This window comes from Lepidochelys kempii, chromosome 3 (assembly GCF_965140265.1).
Source record: "Lepidochelys kempii isolate rLepKem1 chromosome 3, rLepKem1.hap2, whole genome shotgun sequence".
NCBI classification, from domain to species: domain Eukaryota; kingdom Metazoa; phylum Chordata; order Testudines; family Cheloniidae; genus Lepidochelys; species Lepidochelys kempii.
The window spans coordinates 194637824-194657752 of record NC_133258.1 but is presented as its reverse complement, the minus strand read 5'-3'; the positions used below and the strand labels follow the sequence as shown (position 1 = coordinate 194657752).

Sequence of the window (19929 nt, the reverse complement as noted above, 5' to 3'; positions counted from 1 at the left end):
CTTCCTCAGCTCTCGTCCCCTAAAGCCCCTACTCTACTTGCGCTATATTGATGACATCTTCATCATCTGGACCCATGGAAAAGAAGCCCTTGAGGAATTCCATCATGATTTCAACAATTTCCATCCCACCATCAACCTCAGCCTGGTCCAGTCCACACAAGAGATCCAGTTCCTGGACACTACAGTGCTAATAAACAATGGTCACATAAACACCACCCTATACCGGAAACCTACTGACCACTATTCCTACCTACATGCCTCCAGCTTTCACCCTGACCACACCACACGATCCATCGTCTACAGCCAAGCTCTGCGATACAACCGCATTTGCTCCAACCCCTCAGACAGAGACAAACACCTACAAGATCTCTATCAAGCTTTCTTACAACTACAATACCCACCTGCGGAAGTGAAGAAACAGATTGATAGAGCCAGAAGAGTTCCCAGAAGTCACCTACTACAGGACAGGCCTAACAAAGAAAATAACAGAACGCCACTAGCCGTCACCTTCAGCCCCCAACTAAAACCCCTCCAATGCATTATTAAGGATCTACAACCTATCCTGAAGGATGACCCAACACTCTCACAAATCTTGGGAGACAGGCCAGTCCTTGCCTACAGACAGTCCCGCAACCTGAAGCAAATACTCACCAACAACCACATACCACACAACAGAACCACTAGCCCAGGAACCTATCCTTGCAACAAAGCCCGTTGCCAACTGTGCCCACATATCTATTCAGGGGACACCATCACAGGGCCTAATAACATCAGCCACATTATCAGAGGCTCGTTCACCTGCACATCCACCAATGTGATATATGCCATCATGTGCCAGCAATGCCCCTCTGCCATTTACATTGGTCAAACTGGACAGTCTCTACGTAAAAGAATAAATGGACACAAATCAGATGTCAAGAATTATAACCTTCATAAACCAGTCGGAGAACACTTCAATCTCTCTGGTCACGCAATCACCGACATGAAGGTCGCTATCTTACAACAAAAAAACTTCAAATCCAGACTCCAGCGAGAAACTGCTGAATTGGAATTCATTTGCAAATTGGATACTATTAATTTAGGCTTAAATAGAGACTGGGAGTGGCTAAGTCATTATGCAAGGTAGCCTATTTCCCCTTGCTTTTTCCTACCCCCACCTCCCCTCCCCCCCCCCCCACGTTCTGGTTAAACTTGGATTTAAACTTGGAGAGCGGTCAGTTTGGATGACCAGCAGGAGAGTGAGTTTGTGTGTGTATGGGGGTGGGGGGGTGAGAAAACCTGGATTTATGCTGGAAATGGCCCACCTTGATTATCATGCACATTGTAGGGAGAGTGGTCACTTTGGATAAGCTATTACCAGCAGGAGATGGAGTTTGTGTGTGTGGTTTTTGGAGGGGGGTGAGGGGGTGAGAGAACCTGGATTTGTGCAGGAAATGGCCCACCTTGATTATCATACACATTGTGAAGAGAGTGGTCACTTTGGATGGGCTATTACCAGCAGGAGAGTGAGTTTGTGGGGGGGGGGGGGGGGGGCGGAGGGTGAGAAAACCTGGATTTGTGCAGGAAATGGCCCAATTTAATGATCACTTTAGATAAGCTATTACCAGCAGGAGAGTGAGTTTGTGTGTGTATAGGGGTGGGGGTGAGAAAACCTGGATTTGTGCTGGAAATGGCCCACCTTGATTATCATGCACATTGTAGGGAAAGTGGTCACTTTTGATAAGCTATTACCAGCAGGAGAGTGAGTTTGTGTGTGTGGTTTTTGGAGGGGGGTGAGGGAGTGAGAGAACCTGGATTTGTGCTGGAAATGACCCACCTTGATTATCATACACATTGTGAAGAGAGTGGTCACTTTGGATGGGCTATTACCAGCAGGAGAGTGAGTTTGGGGGGGGGGGGGGGGGGCGGAGGGTGAGAAAACCTGGATTTGTGCTGGAAATGGCCCAACTTGATGATCACTTTAGATAAGCTATTACCAGCAGGACAGTGGGGTGGGAGGGGGTATTGTTTCATGGTCTCTGTGTGTATATAATGTCTACTGCAGTTTCCACGGTATGTATCCGATGAAGTGAGCTGTAGCTCAAATAAATTGGTTAGTCTCTAAGGTGCCACAAGTACTCCTTTTCTTCTAACACCTAAGGTAGCACCCAGTCCACTGAACCATCCTTCCTTTCTTTGTCTTTGTATGGTAAGACAACTCCTAGAACAATGGGGCCCTGATCCTGAGTAGGCTTCCTGGGTGATGTTGCAATAAAAATAAAAATACTGCAGCAGAACCATTGTTCTAGACACGTTCACCATCATTTTTGTAAAGTCCAGTATAGGAGAACAAACTAAAAGGTGGGAAGGATAAACAAATTGTCCTTGATTCAGAGGAAAAGATATGCATGCTCAACTTCATTTCTATGAGTTTTAATTTCCCTTGGCTGGAGCACTTCTTTCCATCTGTTTCAATGGTCCTTTGGAGCCGTTTTCAGTCCGCACAGTGAGGTTAGTGTTGGTAGCCTGGATGGAGATTGTAAATCTGCCTGCTTTGTACTGTTCTACTCCAAGCAGGCTGCCAGCAGTAGGAAATGTCATCCCTATTCGCTGGTGCCTGGGCCCACAATGATGATGGTTATTGGTTTCTGTCACTGTGTATGTTAAGGTAGAATTTAGACTAGCATCCCCAGACAGGAGGAGGGTTTCGCTGGACTAATGTGCTGTACAAACACAATCAAACCTGAGCCCGGGCGCTGTCTAGACACACAGGGCAAGAAGCCAGCCCAGTGCAAGGGGCTGTGAGCGGGAGGCTGGCTCTGTGGCCTGATGCGCTGCTGGGAGCATCTCTCCCGGCGGCTGCCTGACCCTTTATGGGAAGAACCGGGAGGCCAAGGGGCGGAGGAGGGCGCTGGCCCTAAATAAACCTCAGCCGGGATTGCGACCTCCCCCCCCCCCCCTTTGGCTCAGTTCCCCCCGGACAACCCGCCGGCTCCGAGCCGCTGTGACAGCCCCAGCAGCCGGGGGGGCCGGGCCCGGGGGAGGGGGCCCTCGGTGCTGGGGGGGCGGCGGCGGCGGCCGGCGCGAGGGGCAGGGCCAGCCTTGCATCATCCCCGCCGGGCTGCAGCGGCGGCGCGGGCGCCTTGCCTAGCCGGGGCTGCAGCAGCGGGCAGCGGGCGGCCGGGCCGGCGGCATGGAGAGGCCGAGCGAGAGCTGGAACGGCCACGTGCGGAGCGGCGCCCTGGCCGGGCGGGAGGCGACGGCGGGCCGGGCGCTGCCCGCGGAGCCGGCCCGGCGGCGGGGCGGGGGCTGCGGCCGCTGCCTGAGGAAGCACTGCCTGGTCATCCTGACCGTGGCCGGCGTGCTGCTCGGGGTGGCCCTGGGCGCGGCCGTCCGCGGCGCCCGCCTGAGCCGGGCGCAGGTGGCCGCCCTGGCCTTCCCCGGGGAGCTGCTGCTCCGCATGCTGCGGATGGTCATCCTGCCGCTGGTGGTCTGCAGCCTGGTCTCCGGCGCCGCCAGCCTGGACACCCGCGCCCTGGGCAAGCTGGGGGGCATCGCCGTCGCCTACTTCATGGGCACCACCCTGGTGGCCTCCGCGCTGGCCGTAGCCTTGGCCTTCATCGTCCGACCCGGGGCCGGGGCCCAGGCGCTGAACACCAACGCCCTGGGGCTGGCCGACGCCCTGCCCACCAGCAAAGAGACGGTGGACTCCTTCCTGGACCTCGCCAGGTACCTGCCTGCCCCCCGTACCCGTGCTAAGGCGGGAGCTGGCCCCCCACCTGGGGGGGGGTGTCTGCTGCTGGAGCCGAGGAACCACCTGTTAGGGGATCAGCCCCAGCTCGACCCTGGCGCTGACCGTGGCTAGCACTAGACGCTGCAGAGGAAGGATGTGCAGTAACCTGCCCCCAGTAATGTGCAGTAACCTCTCCTAAGCCCCTTAATTAGAGGTTGGTTTATGCCCTGAAGCGGGAGGGTTTCTAGACTTTTTTTTCTTTTACTATTATAATTCTACCCATAGAAGTGTCTGATCCCACTTTGAATCCTGCTCAGCTCTTGGCCTCAGTCATATCTTGTAGTAGTGAGTTCCATTGGTTAGTTACATGTTGTGTGAGAAAGTTATTTCCTTTGTTCAGTTCTGAATTTGGCTCCTTTTGGTTTCATTGAAAGCCCGCGGGGTTCTTGGGTGAATACAAGGTGTGTAGACCATTCATTATTCTGCATGCTTTTATCATATCCCCTCTCATTCATAGATCTAAGGTCAGAAGGGGCCATTGTGATCATCTCTCTGGTCTCCTGCATAGCACAGGCAACAATGGGACTTCCCCAAAATAATTCCTAGAGCATATCTTTTAAAAAAACATCCAGTGTTGATTTAAAAATTTTCAATGAGGGAGAATCTACCAGGTAAATTGTTCCAATGATTACTTACTTTCACCATTAAAAATGTACGCCTTATTTTCAGTCTGAGTTTGTCCTGCTTCAACTTCCAGCCACTGGATCATGCTATATCTTTCTCTGCTAGATTGAACATCCCATTATTAAATATTTGTTCCCCGTGTAGGTACTTATAGACTGTAATTAAGTGACCCTTTAACTTGTGTTAAATTAACTAGATTAAGCTCTTGGAGTCTGTCACTATAAGGCATGTTTTTTAATTCTTTAATCATTCTTGTGGTTCTTCTTTGAACCATCTCCAATATACCAACATCCTTCTTGAATTGTGGGTGCCAGAACTGGACACAGTATTCCAGCAGCTGTTGCATCAGTGCCAAACACAGAATTAAAATAGTCTCTCTACTCCTACTCAAGATTTCCCTGTCAAAGGCATCCCCTGGTGAAGGCAAACAATCCCAGTCTTTTCAATCTCTCTTCATATAAAAGTTTTTCCTGCTCCCAAATCATTCTTGCTGCATATCTCTGAACTCCCTCTAATTCTGCAGTATCCTTTTTGAGAAGGGGTGATGAAAACTGGTCGCAGTATTCCAGTTAAGGCTATCCCATTGACTTATACAGTGGCATGATTGTATTTAATATGTTTTGTATTATCCTCCACCCCACTCCTTTTTCATCCTGACATTTTGTAGGTTCCTTCCACCTATTGCAGAGAAAGGGAGCCAGCTGAAAAAATTACAGCCCCATGAGAACTTCCTTCAAAGGGAAAGCTCCCATTTCTAATTACGTAGCAGTTATTCTTATTTTGTCTTATTGCGTAGTAGGTGTTGTTATTTAATTTTAAATAGGTGCTGGGGCGGGGGTCAGAGTCTGCAGTAACACTTCTACAGTTCACTATTTTTAGTGTGCAGATGCTGGGAAAATCTGAATAAGAGAGATTTGTTTTTTTTAAAAGACACATTTCAGTGAAACACACAGAGCCAGCGTTTTCATCATCCAAGGGAGAGATTCTTAATAATTTCATAATTATTTCCAACTGCAGTCTCCTATTCAATGGTTAATCTTTGTTCAGCTCTTTCAAAGTGTAACACACGCAGTTTCCACGATATGCATCTGAGGAAGTGAGCTGTAGCTCACGAAAGCTTATGCTCTAATAAATTGGTTAGTCTCTAAGGTGCCACAAGTCCTCCTTTTCTTTTTACACAATATATTAGTAGTATTCAGGACCTGATAGTGTCATCTTACTCACGCTGAGTAATACTTTACCCTGTGAGTAGTCCCATTGCGGAGGTTAATCAAAGAGGAAATTACTACATAATCTGAAAAAAGTGGCAGAATGAATGAGAACCTGCAAGTTGGAGTGCAGTGTCTTCAAATAAAAATATACTGAGGGAAATTGTTATAGTATAATGGGTATGAATGTATGGAGATAAATTCCCTTTTATAAGAACTGATAGTCTCCTGTTCATATTTTGTCTATTTTTGGGCTGGGGAGAAGAGTTACAATATAAAAGCAAAGTGACCGAGCTCTTATGTGTAACAAACATGTTAGTTCAAAGGTTTTTTGTTTTTTTTTTTAAATATACATTGTGTTATTGTTGAGGGCTATAGAATGCCCATTGAGATGAATTGGAATCGATGGGGTGGGGGAAACCAATTTTTTTAAAATGTAGAAAGAATATACCTGTCACTGCTAAACTCTGAGAGTCTAGAAGACCATGATAATGACCCAAGCTGTATGCTGCGCATTCATAGGATGCTGGGCATGTGTGTGGTATTTTCTTGATCCTGGAGTTCTGAGTGTTCTGAATGCATACAGGATGGACGGGGGCCGAGCACTTCCAAGTGTGCTTGGTAGGATTTCTGAAGTTCCACCTAAACTTGGGAGCAGTAGACAGATTCCCCCAGCATCATCTAAATGCAAATGCTGAGTTTAAATGAAGTAGATAGAGCTCAGAGTCAGGGGTTTGATAAGGTGTATTGTGATGGCTCTGGGGCTTCCCAGGACTGTGAGTCATCTTGTTCCCTACCATCTGCCTCTTGCGAGAGAGAGTCTTCCCTGTGATAGCGGGGTGTTAGATTCCTAACACCACCAGCCTTTTAGCCACTCACCCACTCTCCTCCAGGTTGTGCCAGTATCCTGTCTTTGCTCTGCAGGTAAACAAGAGGTGCACCACAATCCCTTTGAAGTGATCCCCTGTGATATCCAGCCCCTGACATGGGATACTCACGGAAATCCCAGATCCTCTGCTCCCAATGGAGCAGTGTACCCCACTTTACCAGTTTTACCTTAAACTACTGCTTGCTGTATCACACACAGCACTTATGAGCACTTATAATAAAACAAAATAATGTATTTTTAAGGAAGAATAGAGGTTCCACTAGAAACAAGAGAGTGATGGAAACAAATGGTTACAATACAAAACAAAATCTTAAAACGCAAACTAGGGCCCTCCCTTATTAATAGTTACATTTTTCTATCTCATAAAGTAGGTTTTCCCCCCAAAGGTTTAGAGCTCGCTGGCTTCACAGGAACCAGGATCCAGTCTTTCATGAAACAACCCAACTCCATCAGATGTCTCCTCAGTGAAAGGATGCAGAGTGTCTTTCTCCACCCTGTGATGTATCCATCTTTTATCTTTAGTCACAGACCGGGTGACCCCTCGGAATGTTCCTTTCTACCCCTAAGTGGTTTTGATTGTTTGCCGTTGTCTTTGATGGTTTTCCATTGACTATTTTGAGATGGGCTAAGGGTAGACATTTGAACCTTACATTACATCACTGGCTGACCAAGGAGGGATAACAACTCTCTACCGCTTGAATGGGCCATCATCAGGCCATATTATCCTCTGGTGACTAACTTTTACTCCAATCCCATAGGCATAGTTTTCAATATAGTTCTGTTATTCCTTAAATATTATGTGTACAAAGATCTCACAATGATTGAGTATTGATAAGTTACAAGCTTTCAGTAGAGATCTCACGTGCTACCTTTTATGGGTAAATTCCATGAAAGCAGTGTATTAGGTGTAGTGAGTTTGTCAGGTCTGAGACAGGAGCTGCTTGTAAAGAACAGTGATCCCTTTGCCCAGTGGGTTTCTGTGTCACAGTTACCAATGGAATGTAATCCGCCATGCTAAAAAACAAAACAAAAACAACACTTGCTGGCTCAGTAAACAACACTAATGTGCACATTGGTGCCATTTCTAGAGAAAAAGCATTGACTGATTTTTTCCCCCATTTTGGTTTATACAAAGATAACTAAGTGCCTATCTTATATTCAAGGTGCCCATACATAGTTTAATCTAATGAAATATCCTAAGATAATGGACTACTCTTCCCATCCATATGAAGAAATACACACCAACCATAAAAACCTTCCCCAGCAGACAGAAAAACCCCTTCGTACCTCAGCCAACCTGTCCTCAAATGTCCTGGAGAAAAGAAGATCCATGCAGCATGTCCTGATGATTGACAGATCCAGCCTTTGGTGAATGAGGGAAGGGAACAAATTCCAAAGTCAAGAATCCCTTGAGGAGCATGCTCTGGCAGCAGTGCCCCAACTCTGGCCCTCTGCATTGATTTCAGTTGTGGCAATGTCCCACAGGAAGAGGAGCAATCGGTCTCTCAAGTAATCAATCCCTAGCAATAAGCACCCCTCTAAAACACACTAGGGGGCCACTACGATAATGGGACAAAATCCAATTTGAAAATATCAGATGAAATGGATTGTTCCAACACACCATCGCCGCCCTCCCCCATGTATCACCTCCAACACACTGGCCCGCTCAACACAGAATCCCACCCTGAAACCTGGAAACACCATCCCTAGACTGTTGCTCTGTCCCCTCCCCAAGCACCATGTTTTGTTTTTGTTTTTGAAGAGCTTTGCACTGTGTCCAGAAGGTTAACAAATCCAGGCTCTGGCTGACCAGGGGCAGAGCAAGTTATGTGAGGGACTTGCATGGAAAACACCCCACTGGTTATTTCCCTCTCGCCCTAGTATTGCTTTTTAAAATGTTTCTGCTGATCTCAGCTGTGGCAGAATGCTACAGGAGAGGAGGTCTTTAAGCTGGCAAAGCATCAAACCATTTAGGGCTTCACAGGTTCAAATCAAGACTGAACTGTGCCTGGAATCAAACTGGAAGCCAGTGCAAATCACTTTCACACTGAAAGCACACAACACTGATGCACTATGATTTTTTTTTTAGTATGAAACACTTCAGTTAAACCCAAGGACACGTGGCTTTGATTTTTTTGGCTGTTATCTGTGGTGTCTGGAAACGTCCTTTGAGATTCTGCTACGCAGTTCAGTTCAAATTGGGGCAACAGCAAATGCCAAAATATGTAGACTGGTCAAAAATCAATTAAAATGTTTTCAGTGGTATCAAGACAGTTCATAATTAGCTTGGGAAAAACAGGTGGCAATGACACACCTGAACATTAAGACGGGATAGTCTCTCTGAAAGATACACTCCAGCTCAACCCGAGGTTATGGGCTTGAGGCAGGAGTTAGTGGAAGAGTGAAATGGTATAGCCTGTTTTATGCAGGAGTTCAGACTAGAGGATCATAATGGTTCCTTCTGGCCTGAGAAGCCATGTATCTGTGAATTGGACCGTGAGGTGATTATTAGTGACATCATAAGTGGCACTCACACTCTTAGTGTACTTTTTAGGCACAACAAGGCTTGAAACCTAGTGTAAACCTTCCCCTAGGTGGAAATAGTGAATGGGAACTGGGACCCAGCCTGGAGAGTCAATATTTAACATAGATTCTCTGGAGATTAGAAAAGCTGTCTTTTACCAGGACATGCAGTTCTGGTTTTTTAAAAGTCTATTGCTTGGTGGCCAGAAGTAGTGCTTTGCATTGTTCCATGGGAGGCTGGGGTTTGGCTCTGTTCCCAGGCTTGGCCACTGATCACTCATTCACTAGGCCAGACCTCTGAAGTGGCGACACATATGAAAATGAAATATTTATTGAAGGACAAAACAAAAGAGAATATTTTCCTCCCAGTTGAGGTGAAACCAGATTTCAAAATCTCGGCGTTTTCTGCAGGGTGGAAATTCCAATTTTTGGCTAGCTCTAGTTGTAACACTCTTGGGAGGGAGTGAAAAATTATCATCCCCATGTTATAGATGGAGAAACTGAAACAGACTGGATCGAGACCCCCAGGAATCAGTATCAGAGCCAGGCTCAGAATGCAGGAGTACTTTTGCACTTAGTCCCATTCTCAGTTGAGCTTGCAGAGAATACTCTGCCTTTGGGTTTCAAGAGGGGGAACCTGCAGCCGTAAGGATTGAGATCCCCAGTCACTGACTGGAGTCACCCTGAACATGGACACTGGACTATAACCTCTGGATTATTTCTAAAAGGTGGCCTTAAATCAACAATCTAGTGGCATTAAATCTCACAGTCATGGATTAGCCCTGTAAATTGAGGGATGGATAGGCATGGGTTTCACAGATCCCAGTGGCTAGCCCTAAGCAACTGTGGTGGAGTAATGGGCCTTAGAAACAATCAGCGGACTGTTCTGTGATTAAATGAATCTGTTAAATCAATCTGTTTTTGAAAGAGTTATAAAAATGAGACTATCAGTAAATAGCAACAGTCTACTCTGAGACCAAAAGGGATAAAAGTCTTGCATTGTAATGACTATGATGTGGGATAGGGAATGGTGGGTTAGTAGTTACAATTATACAGTTGCTTGGGCTGTGTATTTTCAAGAAATGCTAAACACAGAGTGTCATGTATTGGCAACAGGCTATGTCCATTTCTGAAACCTCATAATTATTGCATACACGATGAAAAAGGGAATGTTGTAACTTAAACAGGAGTTGTAGAGTCTGCACTTGCTTTTTGCCGCACTCTGATTCAGAAACTAACATCCCCTACGTTATTGGTGGAACTGATTCTTTGGAATTATTAGGGAATGGAACAGTAGCTGTTTTTACAAGGTTGTGCATTTGTGAACAGGATAAAAGCTTCCGAATGAGTGTATATCTTTAACAGAGAAGACCCCAGTCTAATCTCCTCTAACCGTAGTTATCTCCTTATCTAGGTTCCTTTTAAAATGATTAAATTAAGTGGGGTGACAGTGCGTCTTGCATCAGGTACAGGGCGGGTATTTTGCAAGCTTCCTCACTCTGCTCTGCCAGTGCCCCAGACCCTGAGGCAGTGCTGTCCATTCATGCTGAATGATGCCCCCTGTGAGTGCTGGCTGTTTTTCTTTTTGCAAAACGTACACTGTGTTGTGACAAGTGGAGAGTTCTCTGCCCAGCTCGCAGCCATCCTCGCTGGCCTGGGCACTGAGGAGAGGCACAGTGGGAAGCACTCCTCCCCTTCAGAGCACAGAGGTGGTCTGCATTTGCTACCACCCCCCTGAGGCTAAAGTTGCTCCTATGTGTGAGGCAGTCCCCTTTCCTGGGGAGGGGAGGATCTGTAGCAGATCCTCTGAGTTAAACAGGAAATACATCTCTAACTCAGGCATGTTGAATGTACCGTATAAGTTATGTAACTCTCTTCCTTCCCAGCACCGACAGCATTCAGTTTTACCACCTATGTAAGGGTAGCAAGGAATGTACTATCACTGAACCACATGCTGGCGAGATAACCAACATACTCAGTATCAGACAACCCCAGTGTTTGCTCAAGGGTGGCTGGTATAGTGATAACAGTCATGTGCTTTTGTAAAATATAACAGGTACTTCAGGGTTTGGGGTCTTTTTAGCGCAAACTAAACTTTTAATGTTACACATTCAAATAACCCATTAATCTAACCCTACTCCCCAAGCTCATCACACCCCTTATCCACAACTACTGTGGACCTTCTGGACCATTCCCCTGTGGTTCCCTTCCTGAGTTTGGATCAGCCCTGTTTCACAGGTTTCTAAGGGCTTTTCTGCCTGCGGAAATTGCTATTCTAGAATAAACTTCCTATGTGGACACTCTTAATTCCAGAAAGGAGGGTTGTCAACATTTGAAAATTAATTCAGATTAAGGAAGGGTGAGAATTTAAAGTTCAGGAGTATCTCCCCGTGTGGACACTCATATTCCAGAATAAGAGTGCCATGTTCCTGTTTAACATAATCCACTTCTGAAGAACAACTTTCCTATCTAGACAAGCTCTAATTGGAGCAGCATACTGTGGGAAGCTGTCTATCCTTCATAGCAGAAAGTAGGCTAGGAAAAGAGCACTAGATACGGGGGACCAGTAAATGTGAGTATGTGTGTGTGTGTGTTTTTGTGGTGATCCTGGCAGTTATTTTTTTGTCTCATCACCTGAATTACTTCTATCCTCTCTCTCTTCCCCCCTATCCCCCCGCCCCCCCCCCCAAAAAAAGTTATAGGGAAGCAATGGATCCTAGTGGATAGAGCACTGGTCTATGACTCAGGAGACCTGGGTTCTGTTGCCGCCACTGGCCTGGGCAGGTGATCTTTGGCAAGTCACTTTCCTTTCACTGTGCCTCACGTTACCCCTCTGTAAAGTGGGGATAATGATACTGATCTCCTTTGTAAAGTGTAAAAGATCTGTGGTGCTCTATATAATTATTTATTACTTTGTTTCATAGTAACCCATGTAAATTCCAGGTGTACAATGGTGTATTGAGAAAAAATATTGTCCAATGGCTGTATCTGATTTTCATGTGCAATTACACATTTGCCTAAATGCCATCCTTCCTTTATGGTGGCACACATGAACAGGAAGTATGTTTGTGCTTCTCTGTGTGAATTTTCCATTTTGAATTGGGGACATAATGAACACAGACTCGTACTGACAGAACTGGGGCTGGCTTTCCAAGGTCTCTTAGTTTTGCTTCACTGCGCATGATAAACACTGCCTGGGATGTGAGCACATGATCAGCCCAAACAGCCAGTCAGTTGTGGGGTGACATTTTCCTATGGAACACATTCGATTGAACTATGTATTGTGCTTTATATGGGGGTGTTTGCACAGATTCATCCTCTGATGAAGTTGAAAGCCTGTGCACTTTCACACTGGCCTGTCTGTCATCAAAGGCTGATTTAATTCACATGATGACTTATCTTAATGAATTATGACTCTACTGTGTGTAAAATCGCATCTTAGTGTATAGCTGATTAAACCATTTATTTGATAATAGGCTTTTATGACTTAAAATGTTTTTTCCTAAATAGTAGATTGCACAACAAATAAGAATAACACATTAAATTAGATACTTCCATGAATCTATAGTCTAAAGTGACTTTATTATTTGAGCAAAACATCCAGTGTAATGGGGTTCCTTTTGATCTTTCTGTGTTAATTAATTTGGCCCATAATTATACCCTTGTGTAACCTTAAAATGTTCTTTGCTGTCTTCAAGGTCAAAATCAGGTCGGGTGATTGGGGAAGTACAGTCACATTTCTGTGCACTGCATTTGCCAATGTTCAGAATGGCCTTGAAGCATTATCTAGCGGTTGGAGCCAAAAATGCCACTTGCTTTGCTGAATTGGGGCTTTCAGCCACACTAAGCCATCTACTAAAACCCAATGGGATTTAAGCACATGCTTAAATTTAAGTATGTGCTTAAGTACTAGGCCTAATGCTCTGATCCTACAAACCGTTACATGTGCACTTAACTTGATGCATGTGAGTTGTTCCATGGAGGTCAATGGCACAACTCACGTGCATCAAGTTAATCATGTGCATAACTGTTTGCAGTACTGGAGCCTGCTTGAATTTCTTTTTCTTTTTCTTCTTTTTCTTTTCTAATAGCTCAGCAAAACATTTATATTGTGAATTTCTATTAAATAAAATCATATTTCTCAGCTACAATGCGATCTGACTCAATAAGCCCCAAATTAGTCCTATCATGCTTTCAATGCTGCTGACAAAAGCAACAGGAAAAAAGGCTGTGAGTGTTAACAACCAATTGTGTTGTGAAAGTCTGTGTACTTCGTAGTATCATCAAGGCTGTGGGAAAGTCCATACAGTGTGACTGGATAAAGGAGCTATGAATAGGAGAACACCAAACAGTGTATCAGCTGAGTTGATAGCATATGTTAGGTTATGTCTACAGATACAGCTGTGCCGCTGTAAGTTCTCCCCTGTAGCTGCTCTGTGCTGACGGCCTGGGCGAGAGCTTGCCCATCGGCATAATTAAACCACCCCCAATGAATGGTGGTAACTATGTTCGTGGAAGAGCATCTCCCAGTGACATAGCACTGTCCATGCCCCTGCTTCTATTGGTGAAACTTACATTGGTCAAGGGTGTGGGTTTTTTTCACACCCAGACCGACAAAAGTGCTAGTGTAGACATACCCTTACCTTCAACTAGCTTCTCTTTCCTTTCAAAGACGTAACTTCTCCGCTTACTTTCCCTTTGCCGCTCCCTGGATTTACTACCTTCCATTTCTTCCCTACCCTAAGGCCTCAACTACACTTAAAAGTTTTGCTGTAAAGCTATATCTTTATAGTGTAGACTGATCAGGTCTACTGATGTTCTAGCCATATCCTCCTAGCATAGATACAGTTATACTGACAAGACTATGTTTTTGCTGGTATAGCTTATAGTGATTTGGTGAGTGAAATAAACTGTGCTGGCAAATATTTTGGGCAATATAACTGGTGACATAGCTATGTTAAAAAAAAAAAAAAAGGTCACACCCCTAACTGACATATTATGCCAGCAAAACTTTTAAGTGTAGACTTGGCCTAAGACATACCTTTTGGCAGTATTTTCACCACAAACTTTATCCTCCGATTCCTGTCATGTCCTAAGTGTTAAGCCTGACCATTCCCCATCTCACCTCAAGACCCAAGGTAAATAAACAGTATATCATGCATACTGTGTGGTAGCTGCCTCAGGAACCTCCCTTCAGAATCATGCCAGCTGGCAGGATGTCTTTAACATATCCAAATAGAGTAGACACTTCTCTTTAAAGCTTTTTCTCTTTCTCAGAAAGGTCATTTACAGATAGGTGAAAGATCAAGCCTACAATTAGAAATGTGGGTAACTCGCTACATATGCTTTTACATACGTAGCGTACAGAAGAATATTACACACAGGCAGCGGGTACAGGCTTGTTAAGCATCAGTTAATACAAAGGTAGGAGATGTAATAGAAACCTTAACATCCTATGTTACAGTTTTAAAAGTACAGGATTGTTAAGGATTAGCTGGGATGGTAACTGGTTAAAAGAGAGGAAACATAGGGTAGGAATAAATGGTCACAGTGGAGAGAGGTAAATAGCAGGGTCCCTGAAGGAGCTGTAATTAGTCCAGTGCTGTTCAACATATTCATAAATGATCTGGAAAAAGCAGTAAACAGTGAGGTGGCAAAGTTTGCAGATGATACAAAATTATTTGAGATAGTTAAGTCTAAATCTGACTGCAAAGAGTTTACAAAGGGATCTCACAATACTGGGTGACTGGGCAACAAAATGGCAGACGCAATTCAATGTTGATCAGTGCAAACTAAGTACATTGGAATACATAATCCCAACTATACATACAAAATGATGGGGTCTAAATTAGCTGTTGCCACTCAAGAAAGATATTTGAGTCATGTGGATAGTTCTCTGAAAGCATCTGCTCAATGTACAGCGGCAATCAAAAAAGCTAGCAATGTTAGGAACCATTAGGAAAGGGATAGATAATAAAACAGAAAATATCATAATGCCACTATATAAATCCATGGTACGCCCACACTTTGAATGCTGTGTGCAGTTCTGTTCACCTCATTTCAAAAAAGATGTATTCGAATTGGAAAAGGTGCAGAGAAGGGCAACAAAAATGATGAGGGGGGTGGAACGGCTGCCATATGACTTGAGGTTAAAAGAACTGGGACTGTTCATCTTAGAAAAGAGATGACTAAGGGGGGATATGCTAGAGGTCTATAAATCCATGAATGGCCTGAAGAAAGTGAATAGGGAAGTGTTGGCCAAGATGGTCAAGGAGGCAACCCCATGTTCCGGCTATCGCTAAATCTCCAATTGCCAGAAGCTGGGACTGGACGTCAGGGGATGGATTGCTTGATAAATTTTGCCCTCTTCTGTTCATTCCTTCTGAAGCATCTGGCATTGGCCACTGTTAGACACAAGATGCTGGAGTAGATGCCATTGGTCTGACCCAGTATGGGCCTTTTTACTTCTTATGAAAAAATTTCACATGAAGAGAGATTGAAAAGGTTGGGATTGTTTACCTGAGAAAAAGGAAACAAATCAGAAGAGACAAGATAAAAGTATATAAAGTAATGAATGGTCTCAAGAAGGTAGATTACGAGCTTCCATAACACAAGAACAAAGTGGCATTCAGTGAAATTAAAAGGCAGCGCATTCCAAAAAAAGAGAGCTATCGAACAAATGATTGTAAAATGGGTTCATGTTGTGAAACTTGCATAGATCTGACAGTCTATTGGTGTGCAAAACACGTGTAATTTACCTACTGAGAGAACAGAAATGAAGTATAGCAATAAAAATAACTGATGGGGAGCAAAATAAAATAGGGGGTACGGCTTTATCTTATAACCACCAACTATTTGTTTTTCCTGTTAGGCTTGTTTTACACTTTTACACACACACACACAGAATGCTAAATTTAAATGAGTTATTACTTTGCACTTCATACCCATTTTCAGGACTCTTACACCTGATGTGCAGTTTACACTGCTATTTTAAACCAACGTTGAATTTAGACTAGATTTCCATGGGATTGCATTGTCTTAAACCTAGGATTTTTAATCACTTCAGTGCTGCAGGCAGCAGCTGTCTGTGGTATTGTCAGGTTTTATACTGGGTATTTAGGGAAGCAGATTTCCTGGATCTACTCAATGGCCCTTGCAATATTAAAGGGTTAAATGGTCCCCTGAAATTGATTTCACTGATTATAATGATGCTCTTGCTATGAGAAAAAAATCACATGAGAATTAGGAGAAAGAATGGGTATTAATTTAACTGTAATTCAATTACATGCTATTCAGTAATGAGGAAAGTAATAGCTTCACTTAAGCATAAAACTGATGGAAGTTAATTAAATATAGAGCATTTTAATGCCAAAATATTTGCCCTTGCTATAGGTTTGGTGTTTCTCCAAAGTAAAAAGCCATGATACACCTTTTTTATTCTTTAGACAGGAAATATTTTATTTTATTTTATTTTGTTTTATTGTTACAGAAATCTGTTTCCTTCCAACCTGGTTGTTGCTGCTTTTCGAACGGTAAGGCCTACGTAAGCTTTCAGAAATGAGCTGCACTAAGCAGGCAGGCCAAAGGAATGCTGGCTTTTCATAAATGACTGCACATGTGGTAAATTGTAAAACAAACAAACAAAAAAACCCCACCACAATAATTCACCGTTTGGGGGCATTTTCAAAAGCACCTGCAGTAACTTGGCACCTAGCTCCCTTTGAAAGCCAGTATGAGTTAGGTGCCTGGCTACATTAGGCTCTCTTGAAAATCCCACACAGTGGTGGTGTATTGATGGGTCTGCAATATGGCTAACATACATCCACTGACCAGCTATTCATATGGCCTATAGACAATGGTGTGGAATTAAGTCTGGAATGAACAAAGCTAAAACACCAAAGGTCCACTGGAATATAGCAAAGAGCTTTACCTTTTGCTGCCTAATATTATTCATTACATCACTTGTCCCCAGTTCAGTCTCATTTCTCATCTGACATACAGTGCTATGAGCGAAGCATGGTAGTACACTAGCTGGCACCAGAATGTATGAACTCGTTTACACTAGATGAGCCTGAGCTGTGAAGTTTGAAGAAGATGTTGGTTTGGGCCCATTTCTAATTTTAGATGTATGTAAAAGATACTTATTGCTGAAGATACTCTATTGCTATAAGACAGGGTAATTCTTTCAGATAGCCAAGCTGAAAAATAACAATTGTTAGCTCCATTGTGCTCTTTTCTTCAAAGCAAGACAGAACTCCAAAATCAGGTTTCATATAAAACCATAAAATAGTACAGGTCAAAGTACCACATAAAATAAAAGTGGGAAATATAGCCACAGTATTCCTTGGTGTAGTGGTATTCTGTAATAAGATTTAAGTGGGGAGATTCTGCATTTCTTTACACTGTCATTGACACAATTCACAATTATTCAAATTCTTTGTTTCCCTATTTTGAAAAATATAAATCAAGAGCCTTGCTCCTGGGATGTGTTTAATTTAGGCATCAAAGTAAATTTATGGCCTTGTTTTTTGTGTGTGTGAATTAATATTCTTGATATCCCAATCTAATTTACAGGTAAGTTTTAGGGGTGACACTTACATTTGTATAGGTGGCCAAAATACGCACCATATACATTCCACTTAAGCCGTCAAAATAAGATGTAGGTGTTGCATAGGCCTTGTGCTTGTCCTCTGCATAAGGGTGAATTTTAGCTGGCTAGAGCTTTTCAGATAGTGACTTCATTTACCTTAATTCTCTGGGCCATTTGCTGTTTGTTTTTCAAAGAATACTAATTGAAGTCAGTATATTTGTCTGAAAAGCTGCCAAAAATATATTTGAGAGACAAGGCTCAAAAGCTCGTCCCTCTCACCAACAGAAGTTGGTCCAATAAAAGCTATGACCTCACCCACCTCGTCTCTCTACTATCCTGGGACCAACACAGCTACAGCAACACTATATACCAAAAATACATGCCAATCCCAAAATACTCTTCGGTTTTGAAAATGTAAATCATGACTTTTAGTTTAAAACTGTTTGTCTACAAATATCTATTTCTGAAATACCAATAAGAAAAGGAGTACTTGTGGCACCTTAGAGACTAACCAATTTATTTGAGCATGAGCTTTCGTGAGCTACAGCTCACTTCATCAGATGTTTACCGTGGAAACTGCAGCAGACTTTATATACACACAGAAATCATGAAACAATACCTCCTCCCACCCCACTGTCCTGCTGGTAATAGCTTATCTAAAGTGATCAACAGGTGGGCCATTTCCAGCACAAATCCAGGTTTTCTCACCTGAGGGTGAGAAAACCTGGATTTGTGCTGGAAATGGCCCACCTGTTGATCACTTTAGATAAGCTATTACCAGCAGGACAGTGGGGTGGGAGGAGGTATTGTTTCATGATTTCTGTGTGTATATAAAGTCTGCTGCAGTTTCCACGGTAAACATCTGATGAAGTGAGCTGTAGCTCACGAAAGCTCATGCTCAAATAAATTGGTTAGTCTCTAAGGTGCCACAAGTACTCCTTTTCTTTTTGCGAATACAGACTAACACGGCTGTTCCTCTGAAACCTGAAATACCAATGTACGGCAGTGGGGAGGTAACAGCTATTGGGCAACTTAAAGGAACACTGTCACTTTAAACCTGTGCAGTGGACGATTGTGCTCTGGTATCCCCACACAGGGAGGGAACTGTATACCTAATTGCTCCCTCCTCTTATGCAAGAAGGGTCAAAGTCAAGTTGGCTTAATGGGCCTGATTCTGATTTCTACTGCACTGGTATAAATTAGGAATAACACCATTTATCCATTACCAGTAGAATTATTTCTGATTCTCACTAGTGTCCCCTCTCTCTCTATGCAAGTTTAGCTTAGTTTGTAGAGATACTTTTTTATCCTGATCTATAGCCTGGGCCCAGATCAAAACAGTCTGGTGAAATCATACTGGTAACCTTACAGTGATGAAATGTCGTACTAACACAGATAGGGTCACAGTGATAATCTGATGCCCACAGAAAATGTGTTGTTTTTTGTATCCACAGTATGCAACGGATTATAAGATAATAGTAAGAAACATCTCCATTGGAAATGTTACATTTGAGAAGGTAAGGCAGTTTCTCTCTCTCTCTCATACTTATATGGCCCGTGTTACTGTAGTATCTGAATGTTTCATAGTCTTTAATGTCTTTACCTCACAACATCCCTGAGAAGTAGGGAAGTGTTATTACTCCCATTTTATAGATGGGGAGCTGAGGCACAGAGAAGCCAAGTGACTTGCCCAGGGTCACACAGGAAGTCTGTGGAGAAGGGAATTGAAATCACAGCTCCAGAGTCGGAGGTTAGTGCCCTACTCGCTGGAGGACTAATCCGTAGCCCTTAGTTTCTTAGTCCTTATTCTTGATAAACAAGTATAAGAGAAGCGCAGACGTGACTCCTTTCCTCTTTGCATTCTTTAAACCAGTCGGTTGGTTGAGATTGTTTCTAGTTACAGCTTCATTGCATCTTTATTTTATTTAATCACTGATTCAAGGCAGCAACAGTTGGTTCAAGGGGATGAACATGACAAATTAAGCAGAACAGAGGCATATCTGCAAGTAGCCGGAAAATGACATCTGATTTGCAGGTGCTGCAGATGGCTGCCGTCTTTATTTTCAAAAGTATGGCCTGTGGAGACTTTCGGTGTCATTTCCAGAAGTGGTCAGCATTGGCCTACCTCTGCTCCCACTCAGGGGAATCTTGCCCATAGGGTGAGATTTTCAAACACGCCTATTGTTAGTCTTGTAAACTTACTATATTTGACCTGGAAGTTATTTAGAGACCAACACAGGATTCCAGGATACTATTTTTCATGGTCACTTTCCCAAGCATAACAGGACTTTCAGCCCATTCTGGTGGTGGTGGGGGGGGTTGT

At 43.6% G+C, this 19929-nt stretch overlaps 1 protein-coding gene across 2 annotated transcripts in view; it reads left to right on the top strand.

Annotated features, from left to right (window-relative positions):
- Positions 1 to 3077: 3077 nt before the first annotated feature.
- SLC1A4 (solute carrier family 1 member 4) overlaps positions 3078 to 19929 on the top strand; it is a 42856-nt gene continuing 26004 nt past the window's right edge. Inside the window, exons 1-3 of one of the 2 annotated variants that reach the window (XM_073339476.1) lie at positions 3093 to 3708; positions 16506 to 16548; positions 19061 to 19123. In XM_073339476.1, coding sequence (XP_073195577.1) covers positions 3173 to 3708; positions 16506 to 16548; positions 19061 to 19123 — 642 coding nt within the window. In that variant the 5' untranslated portion in view covers positions 3093 to 3172. Of the gene's footprint in view, positions 3709 to 16505; positions 16549 to 19060; positions 19124 to 19929 lie in introns of both variants that reach the window. The other variant, XM_073339477.1, reaches the window with a different exon arrangement.